Source organism: Cimex lectularius, unplaced genomic scaffold (assembly GCF_000648675.2).
Source record: "Cimex lectularius strain Harlan isolate CLEC.00 unplaced genomic scaffold, Clec_2.1 scaffold283, whole genome shotgun sequence".
In the NCBI taxonomy this organism is placed as follows: Eukaryota; Metazoa; Arthropoda; class Insecta; order Hemiptera; family Cimicidae; genus Cimex; species Cimex lectularius.
In genome coordinates, this window is record NW_019394189.1 from 391,514 (window position 1) to 407,218 (window position 15,705).

Below are 15,705 nucleotides of genomic sequence, written 5' to 3' on the forward strand. Positions count from 1 at the left end.
ATTGTTCAACCACATTGGTGATTTCTCAAGTGGCACACTATCTTTTATATTGTCTCGTTAATCAACCAGTTTAACGCAATGTAGAACGCGGGAAAGCATCCTGTATTCGTTCTCTTTGACACTTATAAACTTCGCAAATATGTTGTAAGCCTTGCTTCAACCAGCTTATAACCTTGATCTTTATTTTGTTTTCCAATGCACGAAAAGTTTGTCTAGAAACGAGTTAGTTACATACAGGTAGTTACATAGGTATGTACAAGGGCTTGTTGAAAAACTATGGAAATTGTTTTGTTAACAAACTTATAATATTTTGTAAAACCATCCATGCTAATGAACTTTAAATGTAAAACATTTTAAACAGTCTTGTTTCAAAATGGATAATTCTAATGTAGACCTGTTTTCTTTAATTCATTCTAAAACACTCTCTTTCTTTTGTTTTATTAAGAAAAAAATTGTATTGAACAAGTTTCTAAAAAATGCGTTTATTTGTTAGAATCCTACATTGAACAAGCAAAATCTACATGAACTCGCACAAATTGAAATTACTCGCGTTTCTAATTCATCACTTTCCACGCAAAGTATTTTTTTTACCATATTAAAACTAAATGTACAGCAGTGTAGGTGTTGTTCAGACAAATATTATAGAGGGAATATTTGGCAGAACGCAATATGCAATGAAAGGTGGATTTGATTAATAACATAATACCCATAAAGCGAAGTCTCGAAGTCAAAGGAGACCGACAAACAACCCTCTTTCCCGTTTTCACTTTCTACAGGGAACTACAAAAAGGGACTCGTTCAACGACCTTCAAAACAGCTTCCACTTGAGTTGATGTTAAACAGAAATGCTTCTGGGTACAATCAGACTGTATGAAACGGAAATGGTGTTTTGATAAAACCAGGGTCCCGTCAAATGAACGTCTTTTGTCATCTTTATCTGGAAAATTAATATTATTTTTTTCTTACACTTCTTCTATTTAAAAGTAAGGAAAGTCAAATATTCATATATCTGGTTATTTTGTTTGTAAAACTTGCTTAATAACTAACACTACCTCTTTCCAGATTATCACCAGAACATAAAATTCATTGTTAACTTTAAATTAATTAAGGTTTTTAGTTGAGGTAAAAAATTGGTCAAGAGGACCACGAAAACTAGTGAATTGAAAGAGTTAACTTTAAAAATGAAAAAAATTAAAAATTCAATATAAATTGATAATAATAATAGCTTACGTCTAGCATAGATATGCAAGCTATCTTTATTGTTCCGATTCTTGATGATTATGTGATAAAATTATAATTTCAGTATGAAGTAAGCAGCGTACAATCCATTTTAGTTTGTGTCACACTGTGGCTCAGACTTTCGCAATTTTCTATTGGCAAATATTTTATTTTTGTGTTTGTATTTTATATTTCGTTTTTTATATAATCTTTTACGCGTCTTCTGTTTTCGTTTTTCTCTTGTTCTCTATCTTCGAAGTGTCTATTCTCTATTCTATTTTTCTTTAATTTGACCTTTCTATATTTAGTTTTCATTTATTTTCTCTTCTCTCCCTTGTCTCATTCTTCTTTCCGTAAACCTCTCCGTTTTCTCTTCTTTCATTTAATTATTTCTTCTTTTTTTCCTTTACAATTTTTTCTTATTAATAAATCTTTACCGTCAGTTTTCAATAATGCACTCCCTCTGACAACCTTCATTTCTCTCATGTTTCTCTCCTCCCAACTATCTTTCTATTTAATTCTCTCGTTTTTTTCTTTCTACTTGTTAAAACTTATTTATGTTAAAAAAATCTTCTCCGTTTGTCTGGCTGTAACTCATTAACTTTTGTTCATCTATCTCTTCGCTTCTGTTTTTCACGTTCTAACACTCATTATTTTTTCTTTGTTTCTCTTTCTCTTCTCCATTCACTCTCCAGTTCTGTTTATTTTACGAAAATTTATATCACTAAATATCAACACGAAGTTTGTTTTCTGAATGACTTATTCATTAAATAAGGATTGCTGTTATTTTTGGATGGTTGGCATCAACAATTCCCAGGAGTTAAGTCATAACCCTTGTAGGAAGAATTTGTGGAAATCCATCTGTGAATTTTAAACATCAAATTAAACCAAAAGCCAGAGTCTGAGTAGCTCGAAAATTAAACGGGAATAATTTTCGAATTACAAGACTAAAATTCACCTAAATGTGGGAAGGAGTGACGACATGTTTCCTATTTAATTATCAAATTTCGTTTCGCTTCGCCTCTTGACCCATTTGAATTAAGTTAGTTCTGTTAATCCAGTTTCTACCTCCTATCTCCTGTGCTATTTAGTTCTGAATATGAACCTGCTTTAATTACGTAGTTTGTGTTAATAAAATAATGTAAATACATAAATGAAAAATTTCAAGGTTGACTAATTTTTTAACATTTCTTTTTTCTTAAAAAGGCAAAAGGTGTGAACTGAACTGTGTTAACTGTGTACAATGAAAATGTTTGAATTTATAATTAGATCAGTGGAAACTTTGCCTTCGGCCGGCCTGTTTGAGTTATGAGTCGAGTAAACCCGGGGCCCACTTCGGTTTTCCACCATTTTGGACGTAGAGATTCGGGGAGAAAAAAAGGAAAGTTCTAAATAAAAATCCAAATAATTAATCACAACAGTGTGTTTTCATTCTGTACGCAAACCCTTTTGGCTCGTACCAATTTTTCCGAACTACGCCGATACTGTTATACAAATAATGAAATTTGAAGTCAGCCAGAAATGAAACAGCTTTCAAAAATCTGTTAAGACATTAATAATTAATGATTAATGAATTAATTATCAATTGGATTAAATCTTTGATCTTTGCATTTCATTCAAAAGTGCAGTGAGAACGTGTATAAATATTCGTCACCCTTCTTTAAACCTCTAATGACATAAGAGTAGGAAATAAATATTCTAAAAGCAATTTTTATTTTCTTTAGAAATTTGAATTATTAAAAACTCGGCTCATATAAATCAATATTCAATCAAACTATAATTAAAACAATTTGATTTGTTAAGTTCCGCGAATGTCAATTACTTAAGAATGTAAGACGGTAGTACAAAACCCCTCGCGGCTTATCAGCCTCATGTGTGGTTTCAAATGCTACTTTATGCAGCCATATTGGAAAACTTTGTGTCCCGGAAGTCACGCCGAGTTTATCTTCTACGGAAGCCAACTTTGTATCGATATCTACACAAATTCACTCCCAAATCAAGAACATACTACAAGACCAAGTGGTAACATAAAGAAAATTTATACGCGAAAGGTTATTGACTCCGAGCCGCGGTTTAAGGGCTGGGATAACCAAGGAACTGCGAGATTTGATTAGAAGAAAGTTTTGGAATTATTAAAAGCAAAATAAAACTTTTTTATTTACAGGAATAATGCGATACTGAAAGACGGCAAAGATCCTTCACAACCTTTTCATTTGATACTGGTAAAATTAGCAAAAATTGTGATATCCTTGCCTCATTCGACTCATAACCAATTTTCTGGACATTGGCACATTTTTTTACGTACCATAAAAATTCTTATTTTGCAAAATTGAGGAAAATCATGAAAAGTAAAACTTAATCAATTATATTAAATATATAATTATAGTATAATACAAATATAATATATGTATATAAATATCAAAACACTATCCCGGTAAATTTTTTTATAATCTTGATCTTATTATTGTAATTCTGTCTAAAATAGCTAAACTTAACATGAATTTGAAACTTAATGTTACCACAATTCGTCCACCTTTTTTGTTGTTTTTGTTTAAATGAAATATCGTTTCTACTGTTATTTTTTCAAATTCGTATTTCTTAGTTTTGGCCGTAAAAAATAGAGGTGTTTGATCAAACATGATGTTTTATAAACCACATTGTATCAAAACATTTTCTTCTATATATAACCTACCTGGTATTGGATAAAAACATTTCTGAGAATTCAAAAAGTAAGCTTTATTGGATATTACAGTTATTGTTTCTTTTCCAACTGAACAATTTCAGAATTATTAAAAAAATAAATAAATAAAATTGAAATGATCGGTACCATTAACTTTTACTAGACCTCGAAGTCCTCCGATACTGTTCTTGGCCCTTAACGCTGTTTTTATAGCAAATTTGTTAATTATATTAGGTAGTTTGTGTGTATTTTTCCCTGCGTGTATTTTTCCCTACGTGCCATAGGGTCCATTTAGTGTCTGTTTTCGCGTATATGTCAAATTAATGTTTGGTGCCCGTTTCAGTGAGGCCCAGGAAATTTACACAATTATTGTTATTTATTTCCCACGTGAATTGTTATAAATTAGATGTTTTGTGTTTGGTTTATGTAGTTAAAGTTTTCTATGGCGGGTAAATCACCGACAGAAATTAAACAAACATACTGAAGATGCGAAATTCCGTAACGTTTTGACAGACTACCGCAACAAGGACTATACAGAAGAAAAATGCTAAATTAAAACAATATTGATCAAAATTTTTTTTCGTTTTAAATATTACAAAATATTTGGTACAATAGGTATCCCCAGTACGGTATATTCATTTATATACTTTCCCTTTATTTAATTATATTGATATTAATTTGTAACATATCATTTATATCATACAAATTTTATTAATTTTGAATATTTGAAATTAATATATGAAGTAAATTCTGTAACTTACCAGCCATAGCCTTTAGCATTTAATAAATTATCGAATCAATTCTTACCAAACATTCAATCAGTGCTTTGGACAAAAAGAATATATTTTACTGTTATTTTGCTACACAGCACTCTTGTGAGAGTACCCTCATAAGTGCCCAGGGGTGGAAAGAAGAAAAACAAAGGGGCCACTTTTGTTTTGATATGAAGGGTCCAAGTGAAGGCATGACAGAGATGGGATCGGTAGATTAAAGAGGAAATTAAATTTCTTAGTGACCCAGGAACTGAGAAATTTATTGCCTTTCCTCTTCCGTTTTGACAGAACCTCTTGGGAAAATAAGTAAGCGAATTTTCAAACGACGCCAGATGTTTATGTTGGCTCGGCTTTTCTTTGAATTAATTGCATTTTTGTAGGCGATTGTTTGTTGTTGAACGGTGAAAAACTTTTGAAATCAATGAAACTGGAATTCTTTTCATAAACCCCTAGGTCCTTTGAGGAAATTCCATTTGAAAAAAATAAATAAATAAACTTCGCCTGCTTAACATCTTTCACTAATTGTACAGTTTGCTTTCTCTCATCAATCCATTGGCTTATTCTAAAAAAACACTTTTAATTTTTTTTCCGCATCGACAAAAGAAATCATTTAAACCGAGGGTTCCTGAACCAATAAACGTTCCCTAGAACTCTATTTTGCTCTCAACAAATGAATACATTCTTCTAAATGAACTGATCGACTCATCCGGGTCATCGCCCCACAATGACTTCCAAGTTGATATCATCAATTCTAAGTTTTATGTGTCTCGCTGTCATAACAAATAAATAGTATTTTTAATTTCGTGGAAAAAGATATTGCACTTTTATAGTTTTTGAATATATGGTGTATTAAATTGTTCAGAGAGAATTGAGTTTACGGATTTTACAAAAAAAAAAAAAACCTTCTGCAAGCCACAAAGAAAATCTATTTTTACGAACGTTTAAATCAAGTTAAACTTCAGCACCCTTTCTCACTGAGAAAATGAAAATCTACCAAAAGATTTTTGTATCATATATCATAAGTACAGCAAGGAATTTATTTAAAAAATTCGGATTTCTATAATAATTTTAATACACATAATTAAGAATATTATGTGATCAAAATAAGTCTTTTTGAAAATGATTTAAACCTCAATTTTAATTAATATTTATTTCAATATATTTTAGAGGTAATTTTAATTGGTGATGACATAACTTTACGGTTTCTTCGGGAAAAAATACAATTCTCACATTTTCGTGAGATTTCGCCCTGTGGTTTTCGGGGCCTAAACGACGGGGATGCGATGAAGTATATAATTATATTTTTCTTTAAAAATTTCAATTATTCTATTAAACTTTAGTAAATTTCAAACAAACGTTACCGCGCAAGGGTTTTGCAAACCAATAGACCATAATCAAATGGAGCGAAATTGAGGATATAAACAGGACAAGGCAAAAAACGTTCTACTTTTGCGAATTTTTTCTCAAACATGAACAATGTGAAAGACTATAGTGTTGATGACACATCAATAATCACCTCCGACGCTTTCAAAACTACAAAACACATCAAGTTGTGCAAGGAGTAAAAGTAGGGTGTGGAAAATCGTATATTAAATTCTTCCTTATTTCTTTGACAAACAATACAACTATGTTGTTAAGTAAAGTGGCTGTTTTTCTTACGAAACACTGCCTAATTTATCCAAATCAAATTTAGAGCTTTTAAGTGAAAAATACCTTTAAAGACATTTTTTTCGCAGCCTTGAAAATTTAACAGGCATTAATATTTGGGAGATACACAATATTTTATGCTTGTAAAGTTAGTAGAAAATGTGTTATGATTTGTAAAGGTTTTTGCCCTAATAAGTAATACATATTTCTATTTGAGATCTGATTCTGTGTTATGAGCTTCCTATGATATGTTTTTCTTATTTGAAAGGTTTACACTAAATCGGTACTTCCAACGATTTTGGGACTTGACATTACCTCAATTTCGTCGCTGCTTTAAGCCGAGGTGTAAAGTATTGCCTTTAAACTAATACCACGATCGACAGGAGTGGTAGGCTCTTGCTAGTTTATCAAAAATTCATTGTCAACTCTCAATTCGCCCGAGTATTTATAATTATTTTAAATTTTAAATAAACTCATAACTTCAAATAAACCATTATTAAAAGCATTAATACATTAATAGTGTGGAGAAACGTAAAACGCCCAATTTTCGAACCAACTTTTACAAAACTTAACAAACACCTATAATATATTTTTTATTTTGCGGGAATATATATAAACGTTTATACTTTCAACTGTCAATTGAATGCTTGTAGTCATAAAAACTTTTTGAATCAGCTCGCACTAAAACAAACGGCCGTAAACTAAATTTCCTAGGCCAGCAAAAGTTTTTACGAGCAATAACTTACAAGATTAAAATAAGTCTGAACTTTTTTCACTGCGATTTACGAGGGTTGCATGAAGCCAAATTTTTATTCGCAAAGGTAATAAAATATATTAACTTACCGATAATTTGATAATTGCTGTTTCTGATCGGCATGGCCAAGAGCGATTTGACGCTCGGCGACGATCTAGGTTCCACTTCCAGCGACTCGGCGACATTGACGACTTCTCCCGACTCGGCCACCCTTTCTGCAAGTCCTAGTAAATACTGCGAAAAGGCCGAACCTTCTCCCTGCAGCCGCTTCCTGGAAAGTAAATAAATAAAAAAAAGAGATGTAAAAAAGAATGGTTGTTTACTTCTAGAAATTGATCTATGCCGTGTTTCATAGGCAGCCTAATTTATACTCGTTCCTGTCAATATGTTTTACGCAAGATATCGGACTGAGTGGAAAAAAATCTTTTCTCTTAAAATTCGGGAACTTTCCTTCTACTGAGTGATGTATTAATGTCTATTTATTATGTATCAACATCAAACCGGCAGTGGGAAGTCGAATTGAAGTGACGATTAAAAGAGGACTGCGGTGGTGACGATCCATGACTATACACTTCCGCACGACAGACATGTTATGCGGAATGGTATAACCAATGAACGGTGAAACGGGATTTATTTATTTTTATTTTTTCTCCTAAGATACCATTATACACCGTTTACTTAAGTAGGGCTATAAAGTATAAGATATTACTTCATCCCTCTTCGGCTCAGTGGGAAAAAATCGTTTGTCTTAAATTGATTATTCAGAAATCGTGAGATGTGGTCGGGTGTGATGTAGGTTTCAGAAAAAACATTTTCTTTATCGTGCCAACGTTTCAATCTTTATTGAGATCATCTTCAGGGCCTAGGATTTACAAACATTGTTTAAATTGAACAAATACATTTAGGAAGTGGAAAAGTGAATTTATACCGCATCTCACGATTTCTGAATAATCATCGACTAACGGCCACTAATCACCACACACGTTTGTCATAAACTTCGAGTGCTTTTTTTCTACTGAGGGATGTTTGGATATCTATTTAGTATGTATCAAGTTGGACAAAAGGTTGTTTATTTCTAGAAAATGATGTATGTCGTGTTGCACAGGCTGCCTAATTTATATTCGTTCCTGTCAACATGTTTTAAGCATGATATCGGATTGGACTGAGTGGAAAAAAAGGTATTGTCTTAAAATTCGAGTGCTTTTCTTCTACTGAGAGATGTATTAATATCTATCAATATGTATTAAAATTTGACTAATCGATAAATTTACAATAGTTAAAGTAAAAAAAAGATATGAAATAAGCTATACTTGTTAATTTTTAGTGTTCGCGCGCGTGTGTTGTGTGTTTTGACGAAGTGAGAAAGAATGAAGGTATATGATATAAAGATAAGAAATATTTAGAGGAAAATAGGGTGGAAAAGAGAAACAGATAAAGAGACAGATTGACACGGCAAAAGTATAGAACGTTAGGAAGATAAGCTTTAAATGAATGTGATAGAAAGGGAAGAGAAGAGAAGAGAGGAAAAAAGAGAGAGCGAGAGAGAGAGAGAGAGAAAGAAAGAGAGAGAGAGAGAGTTAACTTTTAGTGTGCTTCTATGTGTGTGTGTGTGTGTGTGTGTGTGTGTGTGTGTGTGTGTGTGTGTTTGTTTGAGTTTTGTGTGTTTTGAAGACGTGAGAAAGAGTGAAGGTATGCGCTAGAAAGAAACGAGAAAGTGAGGGGGGAATAGGAGGGAAAAGTAAAACCAAGAAACAGACAGATTGACAGGGAAAAGTATAGATAAAAGAGAAAAAGGTCTTGCGTATGTTCTGCATGAATGTATGTTTTTTCGAATTTTTGAACTGTTCCACTAGTTTTTATTTTGGTTCGAAAGCTTTGGGGGTCAACATTTGGCCCCTAATAAGCCACGTGGGAGATTTTACCATTATTGCATTAAGTAATGTTATGTGAATGTGTTGTAAAAAGAGTAAAGTGAAAATCTTCCTTATGACACGAAGACTGATTAGGGGCCGAGTGTTGGACCGAAAGCTTTCGAAAAAAAAGTCTTTTATATTTTGCCTATCGCAAAAGGAAAACAAGAGCGAGCGTTAGATTTCTTTAAATGGATGTGATAGAAAGAGAAGAGAACTCTTCAACTAGCGTACTAACATACACTAACTCTGCACTCTCGTGGCAAAGCTGGGCAGGTCATATTTTCGAAATATGGGATAAGTGCACGTTCTAGTGTTTTTAGGCCAGACAGACTGTGTAATTAGTAAAGTCGAGAAGGAAAAGACAAAAAGTGTTTAAAAAATCGAATTTCTACCAAAAGTCTAAACTATAAAATCGCAATCCGGAAAAATTGTGTACTTGGGCTTATCCAGTTTTTAATGAGGACGTCAGACCTATTCTTTTTGTTAGTCGATGGGTACTCAATATTCCGCCATCGACCCTTCTGTACTACATATTCATGCATATAAATACTATCTCACGAAGCGTTAACACAGAATACATCCATCACCTAACTTGTATATAAACAATAATAACATTAGCTACAATAAAACAATCTTAATCTTCAGAACCATTCTTGTTTTCTCCACAACTCTGAAAAGGACCCCAAAAATTCGACGACGAACTTGGGCACAATTTTCAAATCAATAATCAATTCCTACTTGTTATAAACATAATTTGCATATTTTATAAAGATATAGGGAGTTAGAGAAAGAGGATGTTTGTATGTGTGAATGTGAGAGAGATTGTGTGTGTGTGTGTATTACTTTAACAAGAAAACGAGTTTTTAAGCTCGTATTATTTATAAGTAATGAAAGTCGTAACAGGCCAAATGCAACTATTCAACCGCGTGTTATCAACGAAATAAGAGGCTTTGCGTTGTCATGGGGAAAGACCTCCATTTCTATTCAATAATGCAGGCAATTTTTTTCTTGATAGCGTTGGTCGAGTTTGAAAGAACATTTGACGGAATTGACCGTCTCTCATGAAGCATTTTATATTTAAGCATTCTACTCCAATCCTGTCAGATGCATAACAGATGTTCGTTGAGTGAAACTCTCCCTTAGAACTGGTTAATGGAGGTTCATTTGGCTTTCCACTTTCCATCACCCGCCACCTAAGCGAAATGGATCGTATTCTCGAAAAACGAATCACAAACCGTTGTCGGCCTTCTACGTTCCCTTCGCTTAACGAGTGCAGAACAAAATATTGACATAACTGTCAACCATAACCACGCTTCTGTAAATGGGAAAGAACATTTATCGAGCAACCCCGCTATTTTTAGAGTGGTACAGTGGATTGTTTTTGATTAATGTTTTTTGTTTTTGAGTGCTGTTTGTCTTGCAGGGAAAAATCTCTTTCTGTAAACTGGCCACTTCTTACCACTTCGCTTACTGACAGTGTATTCGCCATATTTCGACCAAATATTTCCCACATCTTGGCTATCATTTTACAATTTTCAAACCTAAATCAACACTAAAAATCAAATATTACATAATTTACTGTAAATAATGCAAGTAGACACTTTACTAATCGATCTAAACAATGTTAGTTTATTTAATTTTAACTGATATCCAAAAGTTAAATTAGCTAAATTTTTGTCATGCAGGTATTTCAAATAAAGAACGTCAAAACAAGGCGAGAGTGTAATCAATGAATTCGATATTCCATTATTATTTTATTGTCAATTCGGATATTTGAACTTTAATAAATCACTGAAATTTTGATTGTACAACGTTTATTTTAAAAAAGTTGGATTGCGTATGGTTGTAACACTCCGATCTACGGTTGAAGAAGGCCGGGAGATATCGTTTCAATTTTTAATTTAATTTTAAAGCTATATATAAATAATTCAAATCCAACCGTTAAGCTGTAAAATAAATTGAGATGGAATGTTATAAAATGGAAAATTCCATGCATAATCGTGTCAACACATCACGAACTAATACACCATACTCGTCCGGGACGATCATCATACGGTACTGTCTAGGTTATACTCGCCGCCGCACTTCTACTGAACTTCGTACTTAGAATTGAGATGTATGCGAAGGTGTGGTCTGCGTCGTGTACATTGTTGTATGCGATTTGGCACGCGGATTCAGCTATCCGTTATAAATGCTCGTGGACCCTCTGGTCGTGGTCTTTGGAGAAAGTTACGTTGAGCTGAAGCGCTTCGGAAAATGTTGGTAGTCATTTGGGTATGCCGTGGATACCCGATTGACACACGTATACCGGCTTTTGGGCAAACACCGCTCAGTTGTCCAAATTGTGTTGCTCAGTGTGTCAAACCTAATCGAGAAGTGCCATGCCTTGGTGACTTATAGGGAGTAAGTAAGCATGACACCCATATAAAAATAGACCTTAGACATGAGAGTAGGTTGTTCGTTCTCCTGTATCGATTTTTAAAGATAAGGGGTGTTTCTCCATATTTAATATCAAAATATTGTATCTACTAATTATTTATTATATATATATTTTTTTGTGGTCGTACAGTTTGTTTGAATAAGTGGAACGTGTAAGTGAGGGGGCCAATGGCGGAATATTGAGTAACCCAACGACCCTCACAATGCATTGAAACCTGATATGACTCCATTGTCGGTAGCCTCCATAAAAAAAGAAAAAAACAATTACACTTAAAAAGAATATTGCATATAGGAAGACAAATACAAATATAATTTTATAAAGATATCACACATATTTTTGTCCAAAATCTAATTATGTTTAAAAAATAGAGGAGTTTTGATGAAATATTTGGTTTAGTTAGTTAGACAGATGTTACAGACAAAAATATTTATATATTCGCACTTGTATAAAATCCAATTAAGTTAATCAAATAATTCCTTTCTAAAGGATTTTAACGACTTTGTCCATACTCGATATGAATGGTTAAAATCAATAAATTAATTGTTCCTTGAACCACCTTGCGGAAATAACAGGAAATAACGTTCGACGTTAATCATTCAACTTTACCCCTCGGCAGTAGAATGGATTTATGAATTGGAAATAGTCATACGTTTTGTCACTTGTTGCATAAATATTCCCTTGTGTCGTTGTTCAACCTGGATGGAATCAACACGGATGAAAGACCATGAAAACTGCTGTTACATGCAATAAGAAATTAAACATAAAAGATTGTCCTAAAACCCCGAGACGAATAAGTATTAAATTAAATATAATTTCCAAACCAGGTGAAAATATACTATTAATCAAATGAAAATATCAGTATTTAAATTAGTTCGGAGTAGCTAATTTGAAGTTTTAGAAAGGGATAAGATCGTTGGAAAAAGCACTTTTCCCATTTTCCTCGTAGGCCGTAAAACGGAAGAACAATGTTCCCCCAAAGCATCGCTTAGGTCCCAAGGTCGAGTGTAAAAAAAGAACACTACTTTCCCCGGTGGATAGACAACATAAAAGATTTATTTATAAGTTCGGACTTTTGTGGGCTAGTCTGGTACTTTCGTAGGTTATTTCCTTCAACGAAGGATCCTTTTACTCCAGATTCTTCGTCATTTTCTAGGGTCATACAACCTTTATACTTCTTAAAGACTCATGTTTTTTTCTTTTTTAAATTTGCCTTTAGTAGTAAAACCTTACCAAGTTATCTGTGGGTAGAAAACTGCTACACAAGTTATAATTGAGCCAGTCTGATTAAGTTAGTATATTGGTCCATATAAAATTTAATTTTCGTATAATAATGGAACTTGTTTTTTACAGTTTTGAGAAATTTTTTATATTAAAATCGCATTTCGTAGTCAATTAAATTACGCCATTAACTTTGAATTACACAAAAAACTTATTAAACCCTTTTTATTATAGACTTGGAAAGTTTACATTAAATATGAAAAAATATGTTATTAATATCATGTTTTTGTTCAAATCGATAATAAAATTTAATTTAATTATCAAAATATTTGTTTCGTACTTAATAATCTTGGTTCGAAAATATTCTCCCTTTGGCCTTCATGTTCCAATTTCTTCAAGTGGTAGAGAAACAGCGTATTTAGCCGAAGGTCGTGGTTTCGAATCCCACTTGTGGCTCTGGCTTTTTTTATCTCAACCGATACCGTGGCTACATAAAGATTAATTAATTGAAAGAAGTTATTTGGTCAATCGGATCACGAAATCTAATGGATTTAATAAATTTTTATATTTTTTTTCACTCGTTAAAGATTCATACATGCGACTACATTGTTCCTTTACCTGAAAATTTCCTTTAAGATGCTTTAAGGGTTTAGACACTTATTTTTATATAGCTTATTAAGGCATTTTAAATTGTGCATTCACAGAAGAAAGAACTAGTTTTGTAAATAATAATATATCTACTTCTATTTAGCATTTTTATAAATGAAAAATAAATAAAAATCATCCACCTTTAGTGAAACCAGGTAAGTGAATGGTCAAATTTTGCATGCTGCTAATAATTTAGTTTGCTTCATATTAAGGATTCAGTTTAGTTCAGTTTTCAATAGTTAAAATGAATAGTTTAATGCATATTTTGTAGGTTAAACATACATTTCACCAATTTACCCTACGAAATATAGAAATAAACCAATAAAGAGATCTAATAACCTTATTAAACTCCATTTCAAATTTATAAATTGTCGCTGAAAGATGGAAAATATTATAAATGAATTTTATACTGTTTTCTACTATTTTCTATGCTAATTAAACGTTTTATCTACTACTATACTACCGAACTACTTCGCAGCAGGGTAAAACGTCGCTCACATGGCTCCTTGTTTTATTAAGATATACCGAGGACCCATGAATCAACTCTTATCTCGGCGGAAAACCACTCGTAAATCTACTGGTTTTTCTTAGGAGGGAAAGAAAGCGATAGTCTGGAGGTGACACGGCCTTCGCAAATGAGCAAGCTTGATAACGGGCGTTTACAAAAGTCGAACCGACTGCAAATGACTGTTTAAACGCCTTCGGAACGATTTGACGGAACGTCGTTTAACCGAGTCGGGGTGAAAAAATAAATAAAAAAGGAAACAGAAAGAAATCACTCACTTGTTGTTGATGTGGCCATTGACTGGCGAAGACAGCTCGAACAATTTAGAAAATTGAACACCCTGAAATACAAGCACAAAGTCCAATTATTTCAACAGAAAAATTGTGGATTCAATATTTTCTATTTCTTTAGAATGTCCGCAGGTTTTAATTTGATCTGATGAATATGAAATTTAATAACAATTTTTGGGAAACTTACACTTTTGGAACTTTCGTCAACGAGCAAAACGGCAGCCCTTTCACATTTCAGCAGCCTTTGAGCCCTTTGCATTATCTTCAATATCACCTTTTCCAAGGAGGTCTGCTCTTCGAACAAGTCATGAACCACCTCGAGCAAATTCTGAAAAAAAAATTATTGAAATTGATTATGCAAGTTAGGTATTCATCCTTGACTTTCAAGTATATCATTAATGTCCTTCTTGCCTACAACAGCTATAAATTAAAAAATGACATAGCTACATATTATGCAATGGAAATGAGCGATTTTTTAAAAATTTTTACATACGTATACAAATACACTTATTTTCAGTTCTTGTTCAAGAGAATATTTTATTTTCTAACCATTACAGTTTTAATTTTGCTGAAAATTTTCCTTTTATATTTAACGAAGATTTTATAAATCGCCATCGTATCCTTTGAGTCCACTTATAAATTGGGAAATGATTAATAATCCTAGACAGTTTATGAACTGTATCGCATTCATGTTTTTAAGCCGGCGAACGGCGGATTAAAGCTAATAATGTTTTTACGTTGTCAAAGTAAATGGATTATGTAGAGGTTCATCGCACTTATAGCCAAACCCTCGAAAAAACCTTGTATCGTCTTAAAGGCTATATAATCCTTTAATGCCCTGTTCATATTACGACAAGAAAACAGAAGAGAGTTCGACGAACCCCAGCGAGCTTACATATCATCAGGCATACCTTAGATAAAAACGTGTAAGAAGATATTTTAAATATTTGTTCTTAAAATACACAATCCTTGTTAAGTTTGTGAAAACGTCAGATATTTTAATTTTTGAATTTTCTCGTGGGGTCTCCGGGGTGATGAACCTACAGTTCAACCTACCCACATTTTTCGCCATTTTCTGTCGGGCCTGCTTATACCCCTAGCCAGTCAAATTATCGTGAAACAAAGGCCCAGCACTATAGATTAAAATTCACTGTTTAATGTTTACATTTTTTTGTTGTCATAGGTTCATTTAGACAAAGTTTATTAAAAAATGCACAAAAAATAAATACTCAAATAATGTAAATTGCTATTTTCAAAAATATCTAGGAATAATTACGAAATATGACTCACGACCGAAAAAGGCCGTTTTTCTCTCAAAGCTTCTTATATATGGTTTTCTATTTATTCTTAACGACCCCTCAAGTTTAATTACAAGGTGCATAGTGGAAAAAAGTAGAAATACTATAAAAATTATACCTAATAAAAGTAACTCTTCAAGTTTTGATTATTGACGCTTTACTTGGGCCTAAACCAGAATTTTGGTGATGGTAAAGGGGAAAAGGGGGTGTGTAAGATGAGCTTCAACATTCTCACATCGAGCCTAATTGGCCTGATTATAATTTATTATTATTAAGTTTTTATAAAAGCTATTTTGCACAGAATACGTTTAGTAAATATTT

At 32.8% G+C, this 15,705-nt stretch overlaps 1 protein-coding gene across 2 annotated transcripts in view; it reads right to left on the reverse strand.

Moving 5' to 3' along the window:
• LOC106669121 (dual 3',5'-cyclic-AMP and -GMP phosphodiesterase 11A-like) overlaps nucleotides 1–15,705 on the reverse strand; it is a 203,154-nt gene that overhangs the window by 44,631 nt on the left and 142,818 nt on the right. For both annotated transcript variants that reach the window (XM_014398401.1, XM_014398402.2), the window contains 3 exons: nucleotides 14,274–14,414; nucleotides 14,075–14,136; nucleotides 7,162–7,343 (listed from right to left, as the gene is read on the reverse strand). In XM_014398401.1, coding sequence (XP_014253887.1) covers nucleotides 7,162–7,343; nucleotides 14,075–14,136; nucleotides 14,274–14,414 — 385 coding nt within the window. The remainder of the gene's footprint in view (nucleotides 1–7,161; nucleotides 7,344–14,074; nucleotides 14,137–14,273; nucleotides 14,415–15,705) is intronic.